The following is a 10,000-nucleotide window of genomic DNA, read 5'->3' on the forward strand; positions in this document are numbered from 1 at the left end:
ATATACGTATGAATATTAATTTATTTATATAATTGAAATAAATTAAATCGAATGAACATTATCGAAATAGTGAAATAAAAAGATAAACTTAAATATTATTACAATAATGATTACAATATTGAATTAGTAATATAATTTTAATTACACTAATGTATATATACACATATATATATATATATATAAATATAAATAAATTAATATTATAATTTTAAATAAATTTAATAAACTTTTCAATTTCAATTTAAATTTTAAATAAATTTCATTAATAAAAATTTGGAATAAATTTAATAATTTTAATATTATAATTTCAACTATATAATCGACGGACTTAATTATCGAAATGATAAAAAAATTAATTTACGACATTAATGGATAATAATTATCGCATTTGATTTATATGAATTAATTTTATCGAGAAAAGAATAAGATAACAAATTTAAAAGCTCACCGTCATAATAACAAATCCCGAGAAACAAATGGCCATGGTATTAGAAAAAAATTGCAACAGAGCAATATAAGTAAACAATTCTTCGATATAAACGGAAAACAATATAATTCTGTCGTGTTTGACGATCAATTTTTTCAATACATTCAAATAAGTGCCATGTTCGTTGTCGATCTTATTCATTAATTCCTCGATTGTCTGACACATTATTTCAATTTGCCCGCCTGTATGTAGTATCTGAAAGCAAGTAAAAATTTTCAATAATGAAGAACAAAAAGAAAAAAAAAAATACATATATATATATATATATATATATATATATATATATATATATATATGTAAAAAAGGAAAAATCCGAACAAACCTCGCCAATGTCGTACATCACTGATACTACGCGTCAAATCACAAATTCTAAACGAACAAAAATTTCAATAAAAAAGAAAAAAAAAAAAAAGAAAAAAGAAAAAAGAGAGAAAGAAAGAAAAGAAAAACGCACATACATATACAAGAGAACAAGCTCAACATCGTCATCGATTTGTCATATCGACAAACGAACGAAGATTTCAATTGATATGGTGAATGATAAAAGTTAAGGGAAAAATAAGAAACAAACACGAAACAAAAACAAAAAGAATAAAAGCAACACGTAACTCTCACCATTGTCATTATCACGCCATTCAACATTCCAGACGTCGAGGCGAAGGTCACTTCTTGTAAAAATTGCGTAACGTTGATTAATTCGTAAAATGGCGAAATGGTAGCGTCAAATGGAAATTCCATTTTCAATACGAATATCCTTTCGTCGGCGAATATTACAGGTATGAGAAACATTATAACGCCGCCACCATAAATGATCGTAGATATTTTAGAAAATTTATTAGCTATGAAAATTTTTCTCGTCATAAGATCAACGTTTCTAACAATCGCATTGGATTCCAACCAATCCTCGTTCATCATGTCTATTATCTCGTTGAACGTTCTATTCTTATGATCACGATCATAATTATTCTCGTTAAAATTCAATTTACATATATATATATACATATATATATATATAGGTATGTATGTATGTATGATATTAATAAATTTATAATAAATTTAATGACTCACCGTTGTTTAAACCATAATATAATTAATTTGATGAATAAAAGACTGTTCGATACAGTAATACTAAAGCAATCCATTAAATCGGCAATATCATCAGTTGTAATATGTAATAATATATATCTATATTGTAAGATCAAAACTATACCTAATATCACTATCCAAAGTATACGATGAATTATACTATACGTATACTTAGGCCACAAACCAATAAAATATAAGCCCAATTCAATTAATTTACTGATTGGACTATTAATTGTTGTCTCGATCATTTTTACGATTTAGTTTCTTTTTTTTTCTAAAATTATTATTATTATTAATCGAACGAAATCAATCAAACGAAATCGTTTGTTTCCAATTAACACTCAGTTTAAAAATCTTTCTTAATTATTTTTATTATAATTATTATTTCTTTTTTTCTTCTTCTTCTTTTTAATATCTTTTCTCTCTTTCCCCTCTTCTCAGACGATATTTCAAGTTTTCTAATATATTTTCTAACGTGTCTTATAACATAGTATAAACCGTTAGTTACATACTATCGACATACTATCCGATGATGTTACTTTTATCAATGCGAAACGTATAATATCATACGTGAGATATTCTCAACCAATCAGATTCAATCCCTATCATGAAATATTCTCTCTGTTTCTCTTTCGTTTTATTTCTCCTTACCACCCCCCCTCTCTCTCTCTCTCTCTCTCTCTCTCTCGATGATTATACATCTAGAAGTCTTCTCTACTCATTCTTTGTTATCTAACCATCATTTTAAAGATTGATGTGTTTTAACTTTGAAAAGAAAATTGGAAGGATAAAAACGTTTATAAAAAACTTCTACAAAAAAAAAAGAAAAAAAAGAGAGAAAAAGAAAAAAATAAGAAGAAAGAAAGAAAAAAAGAAGAAAGAGAGAGAGAGAGAGAGAGAGAAAGAAAGAGAACAAGTGAAATTATATTTTCTTTTTGTTTTCAAAACTTTTCTAATGCCATTCGCATCGTTGTTATTATTATTATTTTAACTTTTAATGGACGGTTTTGATCCCGCGAGTAAGGATCTAACTAAAGTTAAAATTTATTTATCTCTTTCTAATGTACGCGCGTGAACATTTGTACATATGTATTCTGTGTCTGTATATATATATGTATGTATGTATATATGTATGTTTATATGTATTTATATATGTATATATTTGTATCTACCTATGACGAACGAAATTGCAGGAATACGACGAAAAAAAAAAGATAGAGAAAGAAAAGAAAAGAGAGAGAAGCGAAAGGCAAAACAAAAAAAAGAGAGAGAGAGAGAGAGAGAGAGAGAGAGAGAGAGAGAGAGAGAGAGAGAGAGGAAAGTTTCTAACTAAAATCGTACGGCCAATCAATCGCTTTGTAAGAGAACTATAAGATAATTATAGTTCGCGAGCTAGGAGCGGATTGATGGATAAGTTCCTCTCTTCGTTCGCTTTTATTCTTCATTTCTTTTTTCTTTTTTTGTTATTGTTGTTTTGTTTTCTCTCTTTCTCTCTCTTTTTCGTCTTTTCGTTTTTCTTCTTTTTTCTTTTTTTTCTTTTTTTCTTTTTTTAACGTTCAATTCAAACCCATCACTTCCCACTTTTCCGTCTATCGTGAAAATTTCGGAAGAAAAAAAAAGGATGTGTGTGTATGTGTGTGTGTGTGTATGTGTATGTATGAAAGAGTGAGAGAGACAATTCACCAGAGCTAAAGTCTACTGCAGAGTAGTACTTTTAATTCTCTTTCTGTCTGTAGACCACAACGCATCGTTCATTTTTTGTTTTCTATTTCCTTTTTTTCCTGCTTTTTTTTCTTCTTCTTTTTGTTTCTTTCTTTTTTTTTTCTTTCTTTTTTTTTTTTTTTAATTTTCTTCATCTACCTCGACCGCGGGATATCGATGGGATATGGAGTTTAGGGAAGATAAAAAATTAAAAAAAAAAAAAAAAAATTCGAAAGAAAGGAAAGAAAATAGATTAAAAAAGAGATAAAAAAAAAAAAAAATTAAAAATAAATGCTAGTAAAAAAGAAAATGATGAGAATCATTCTCCCCATTGATTCGGATCGAATTGAACAATATTGAAAATTAATTGGTAGGGAGATAGTTTTATATTGCATTTTAATTTTATAAATACGTTCGGGGTGAGACGAAAGAGTGTTCCGAATGATTTTGAAAAAAGTCAATTATTATTCATCGAATAATGTGACTTTGGTTTGTTATATGTAATATTATCTGATAAAAAGAAAAAAAAATAATAACAACAGCAACAACAACAACAATAATAATAATAATAATAATGATGATGATGATGCTGATAATGATGATGATGATGATAATAATGATAATTAGTCTGAAACAATTATTGAATTCTTTTTTAAATATTGGAAAGAAAAGAAGGTAGATGAAGTTAAAATAAAAAAAAAAAAAAAAAGAAATCATTCTACTTCTTATTTTATTACGGATGAATTTAGATGTAGTAATTAATTGGATAGAAGATAATTATATTATTTGCTACTTTATATATATATATATATATATATATATATATATTTGTATAATACTCTTATGTTTATGCGCGTTGTGCATGAAATCCTTCGAGTATCAAAGATCTTAAGTCTCAAAGGATATACTTGAATGCTCTATTTGTGTAAGTATAGTAAAGGAAATATTAGAATATATGAAACTAATTATTCAATTAATGATCTAATTCAAATCATGAAATTGTATTATACTTGTAAATAAATACTCAGTATAAATTTTTATTTAAAATACTTTAATACTTTACATATATATGTATATATATATATATATTATTTATTTTTAAAAATTTATTTTTCAAAAATCACACACAGATTTATGGTTTTTCTTTCCTTTCTTTTTTTTTTCTTTTTTTTTTTTTTTTTTGATGAAATATCTATCACAATGATTCGATATTATTATAGGATTTGTAAGAAAATTAAAATCAACGTACGTTTTAATTTAATTACTCTTGCAACATTCTCATTAAAATCTTTCATATAATTGTATTATTTCATATTAAATTAAATAATGAATGAAAGTTAAAAAGAGAGAGGAATGGATTTAGTAAAGGGGGGTTTAGGAGGGGGTGAATATTAATGTTAAACATTTCTGTTATTTTTTTGCTTCTTCCTTTTTCAGATTTACTGAAATTGTGATTATTAATATATAATTAACGATTAACTAATCATTTCCCATTTATACTTTCATTTATTATTTATATTATTTTGAAATTAAATGAATCGATAATAATCGAATAAAACTATAACGTATCAATAGTATTCTACTCTCATTCACAATATATAATATCAATAAAATTTTCCTCTCGACGATATCAATATTCGAAAAACATTCATTCAAATATTTATCTGAATTAATATACAATAAATAATTCAATACATAGCATAAAGCACTGAAACATATGATGCTGATGCTTTTAATATCTGGAAAAAAAAAAAAAAAGAAAGAAGAACGAAGATGAAACAAAAACTAAAAAGGATAAAGTGAAGAGAATTAATAGGGAAAGCAAAAAAAAAAAAAAAAAAAAAAAGAAAGAAAGAAAAGAAAAAAAAAAAAAAAAAAAAAATAATGAAATAAAGGAAGAAAGAAAGAAAAGAAAAAGAAAAAAAAATGAAATAAACGATATACGAATATAAGTTTAACGGAATATAAAAAAAGAAAAAAAAAATTATATATACATATATCACTTTTATATAGGCATGTTGATTTATAATAAAAATTTATCTTACACTGGCGAAACATTCCAAAGATAAATCCATGAATTTTCCGATAGTGATCGTCAATCTTTTCTGAGATCTCAGTATCAAAAGCAAGAAATATCGGCTTTCATTCGGCCTTAGTTCGTACCAAGTGCACGTGTATGCGGCTTCACCGATAGCTTTTCCCTGAAAAAAAAAGGAAAAAGAAAAAATAAAAGGAAAAAGAAAAAGAAAAAGTCTTTTATCGAAAGTCTACAAAAAAGTTCGATAAGGATTAATACTTGATACGATTCAAAAAGAATAAGATGAAGAAGTAGAAGAATGAAAAGGAAATAATATATATATATATAGTGTGTAGTACAAAATAAAATGATATGAAAAACCTTCGAGGTGAGATATTCGCCAGCGAAACAAAGAATGAACGCTTCCAAATTGACCACAGTGTAGTATGGTAAAGTCTTTGCCAATATTACTGAGCCTTGATCGGAGTCGAAGGACTATAAATAATATTAATAATAATAATAATAATAATAATAATAATAATAATAATAAAATTTATATATAATAATAACAATTATTAATAATAATAATAAAAATATAATTTAATAATATAACTTAATACTTAATATAATATAATTATATTATAATTATACTTAAAAAAAAATAAATATATATATATATAAAATTAATAATTTTAATCTTCTAATAATAAAATAATATAATACAAATGTGATATTTAATCGCATGAAATTTATTTGTCCTCATTATGGATGATCTAAACCTACTCTTATCGTTATTAAAAAAAGAAAAAAGAAAAAAGAAAAAAAAAAAAAGAGAGAAATTATCACGACATCGTAATAATATTAATATTATTCACCGTTATTATCACGAATCCAGAAAAACAAATGGCCAAAGTATTCGATAGGAATTGTATCAAAGCGATATAATTGAATACACTTTCGACGCAAGTAGAAAAATTAATAATCCTTTGATGTGCATAGATCAACGATCCCAAATTATCCTTGCAAGATTTTCCATTGATTATTTCCAATGAGATATCGCCGAGTCTTTGACACATGATTTCTGCTTGTCCACCAAGATGAAGCATCTAAAACTGTGCCGAGTTGATCGATCCATTCTTTTTCTTTCTTTTTTTTTTTTTTCCTCTTTGCTTTTTCGATTGATCACAAAGCAGAGATCAGCGAGTCTATAAGAGAAAGAGAGAGAGAGAGAGAGAGAGAGAGAGAGAGAGAGGAATGAAAAAAAGAGAGAAGAAAGATAAAAGAAAAAAGACCACTCCAAGTCGACCCTGACTTCTGACAAAGAGTATTTGTCAATATATAGCAACATATAGAGTAGTAGTAGTAGTGGTAGTAAATAAATAGTTGTAGCAAGAGAGAATAATGGTTTTCTTAGGTTACCTTGAATCATTATTCTTCATTTACTTTACACCATTATTCCACGCTTATCTTACATCATTATTCTACGTTTATTTATTTCCTTATACTTACATTTACTTTGCGTATTTTTTTCAAGTTTCTACGACTTCGACTTTAAAAGATATTCTATCGTATAAGTGAAAGACGTAACGTGGCTATACAATGATATAGAAATTATTTATTAATTAGTTATTAATTTATGTAATTTTATGTATCAAAAGTAATTTCATATTTTTAAAATTTATTTATTTATTTTCTTTTTTTTCTGACAATATAAGATAAACTTAGTTCGTAAGAATTTGTTTATAAATATTGTTTATAACAAATTGTTAATTTATTATTAACAATATGTTGAAAAACTAGGGAAATTTTTGCCCTTTAAAATGGCATTTGTATCAAGTCTCTAGGACTTTTAGTTCCGAAGATATTCCCATGTAAATGTAAGACGTAATTATTAATAATTTAAAAAAAAAAGTAATTTGTTGATTAATCGTTTATTAATTTATTTATTAAATTTTTGAATTAGATGCTATCAGAATTTGTTTTCTTTCTTTTTCTGACAATAAAAGATAAACTTAGTTCGTAAGAATTTGTTTATAAATATTGTTTATAACAAATTGTTAATTTATTATTAACAATATGTTGAAAAAATAGGGAAATTTTTGCCCTTTAAAATGGTATTTGTATCAAGTCTCTAGGACTTTTAATTCCGGAGATATCCTCATGTAAATGTAAGACGTAATTATTAATAATTTAAAAAAAAAAGTAATTTGTTGATTAATCGTTTATTAATTTATTTATTAAATTTTTGAATTAGATGCTATCAGAATTTGTTTTCTTTCTTTTTCTGACAATAAAAGATAAACTTAGTTCGTAAGAATTTGTTTATAAATATTGTTTATAACAAATTGTTAATTTATTATTAACAATATGTTGAAAAAATAGGGAAATTTTTGCCCTTTAAAATGGTATTTGTATCAAGTCTCTAGGACTTTTAGTTCCGAAGATATTCCCATATAAATGTAAGACGTTTACGTTGACACACTGACCTACATAATTTCATTCAATTTACCAAATGACACACTGACCTACATAAATTCCGAGAATTTACGCGTGCCAGCTGGACGATTTACTACTATTACTACGAACAGCTGTATCATACGAATTATGAATGAAAATCTTTCGAAAGCGATATCTTCGGAACGAAAAGTCGTACAGACTTGATACAAATATCATTTTCAACGATAAATAATCCTTTATTTATTTAAATATTGCAATAATATTGTTATAATAAAATTGATTTTTTAAATAATTTGTCGTGATTGAATTTTTTTTTTTTTTTTTTTTCTTTTTTTCGTAATAACGACATATAACGAAAACATTAACATTTTCATTACAATTACGTAAAATTGAATATTTGTTTATCTTAAAATAAAAGATAAAGACGATCTATTAAAATAGAATTGAATTTTACGGAATTGAATGATTGAAAAAACGAAAGATTTTCCTATCGCAATTAATCTGCGTTCATTTTCTGCTTACCCAAGTGCAACATAAATTAACATATTATTTATTTCTTACTACTACTATTATTTATTTATTATTTACTTGCTATTTATTTACTTGTAGATACTCTTATTAGATTTTAATCGCGCTTTGTCTTAACGATATTTAAATTAAATTATTTGCCAAACTAATTTTTCCACGTGCATGAATTAATAATTTTTTTCTTACATAGAATATTTTATGATTTAATTAATGCATTAAAAAAGTAATTCAATCTTGACCTTTAAACTTTGTCCACCTACCAAAAAGAGAAAAAAAAAAAAAAAAGAAAAAAGAACCAACAACATCAGAATATCCTCTGAAAAAATCATTTAACTTTTACGATAAATATTCTCTAAACTTTTGGTACGAAACTATGATAATTTTATTTTTATTTTTCTTTTTTTCTTTCTTTCTTTCTTTCTTTTTTGTTGTGCGTAGTGAGAAAAAAAAAAAAAAGAAGAAGGAGGCAAAAAAAATTGATCTGAATTTTAAATCCAATTGGCAAAATACAATACAGCGAGAACAAGTTTTTACAAGTTTGTAATATTCTTGGAGTCTCGTTTTGTCTCTGCTTCGTGAAATAATCGAATTTTTCATTGAAACTTACCAAGGTCACGATCAAACCATTCAATAGACCCGAAGTCGAGGCAAATATTAATTCTTGTATAAATTGTAATATTGATACTATCTCGTAAATCGGTGATTTCATTGAGTCGAATGGTAATTCCATCTTAAGTACTGGTACTCTCTCAGATGCAAAAATTACGGATATCGAAAATAATATAACCGTTGTCGAATATAATATAATTGTACAACTTGCGAAACGTTGAGAGAGAATAACTTTCTTCTTCATTCTTTCACGATTATTTCTTTCGTCATTGTTCTTGTAATCTTCTATTATCATTATTAAAATATCCTCGAAAATTCTGTCGATCGATTATGATAAAATTTGTGTTATTCGATCTATTAGATCATAAACATTATCATCGAGAAGAAATATCATTAATTCTAACAATAAATTATTTTACAAAAAATAATTTTTTTTTATATTAATCTCACGTCGTACCAAAAGAAATAATTTCTTTTTTGATTCGTTTTATTCGCGACAAAAAAATACTCTCTCTCTCTCTGATAATTATTAAACGAACAAATCGAAAAGAGCAAAACGAAACAAAAAAAAAATAATCGATCAAAAGTCTAATTATCAAAAATATTTTATATGTAACAAATCGAAAAATAATTTCGCAATGATTTGAATATTTTTTGTAATTCGCTAGACTCGAACCAACTAATTTTATCGCTTTTGGTTCGAAGAAGAAAAAAAGAAAGAAAGAAAGAAAAAAAAAAAATGAAGAACACTCGCTCGTTGATCGTTGGATCAACAAGAAAATTAGAAAAAAGAAAATGAAAAGTAAGGATAAACGAAATAAGAAATAAAAAGATAGAAGAAAGCAAAATCTAATTAATCAAGCTCCAAGTTTAATTAATCTTCGAAACAATTTTATTTCTTTCGCGTCAAAATCTATTGAGAATTACTTGAAAATAATTTAGATACTTTCCGAGTTAAACAAAAAAAAAAAAAAAGAAAAAAAAGAAAAAACAAACAAGAAAACAAAAAGTATAAATAAATAAATAAAAGACAAAAAAAAAAGAAAAAGAAAGGAAAAGAAAAGACAAGAAAAGAAAATTAAACTCATCGCACTTCTCAATCTCGCCATTATATA

General features: G+C 25.3%; 1 protein-coding gene across 1 annotated transcript in view; it reads right to left on the reverse strand.

Moving 5' to 3' along the window:
• LOC124955260 overlaps positions 1 to 10,000 on the reverse strand; it is a 21,577-nt gene that overhangs the window by 11,014 nt on the left and 563 nt on the right. The window contains exons 2-6 of the mRNA XM_047509426.1: positions 8,884 to 9,202; positions 6,167 to 6,397; positions 5,673 to 5,786; positions 5,320 to 5,475; positions 449 to 682 (exon numbers count right to left, since the gene is read on the reverse strand). Of these exons, the coding sequence (XP_047365382.1) occupies positions 449 to 682; positions 5,320 to 5,475; positions 5,673 to 5,786; positions 6,167 to 6,397; positions 8,884 to 9,202 (1,054 nt within the window). The remainder of the gene's footprint in view (positions 1 to 448; positions 683 to 5,319; positions 5,476 to 5,672; positions 5,787 to 6,166; positions 6,398 to 8,883; positions 9,203 to 10,000) is intronic.

Source organism: Vespa velutina, chromosome 17 (genome assembly GCF_912470025.1).
Source record: "Vespa velutina chromosome 17, iVesVel2.1, whole genome shotgun sequence".
Lineage (NCBI taxonomy): Eukaryota > Metazoa > Arthropoda > Insecta > Hymenoptera > Vespidae > Vespa > Vespa velutina.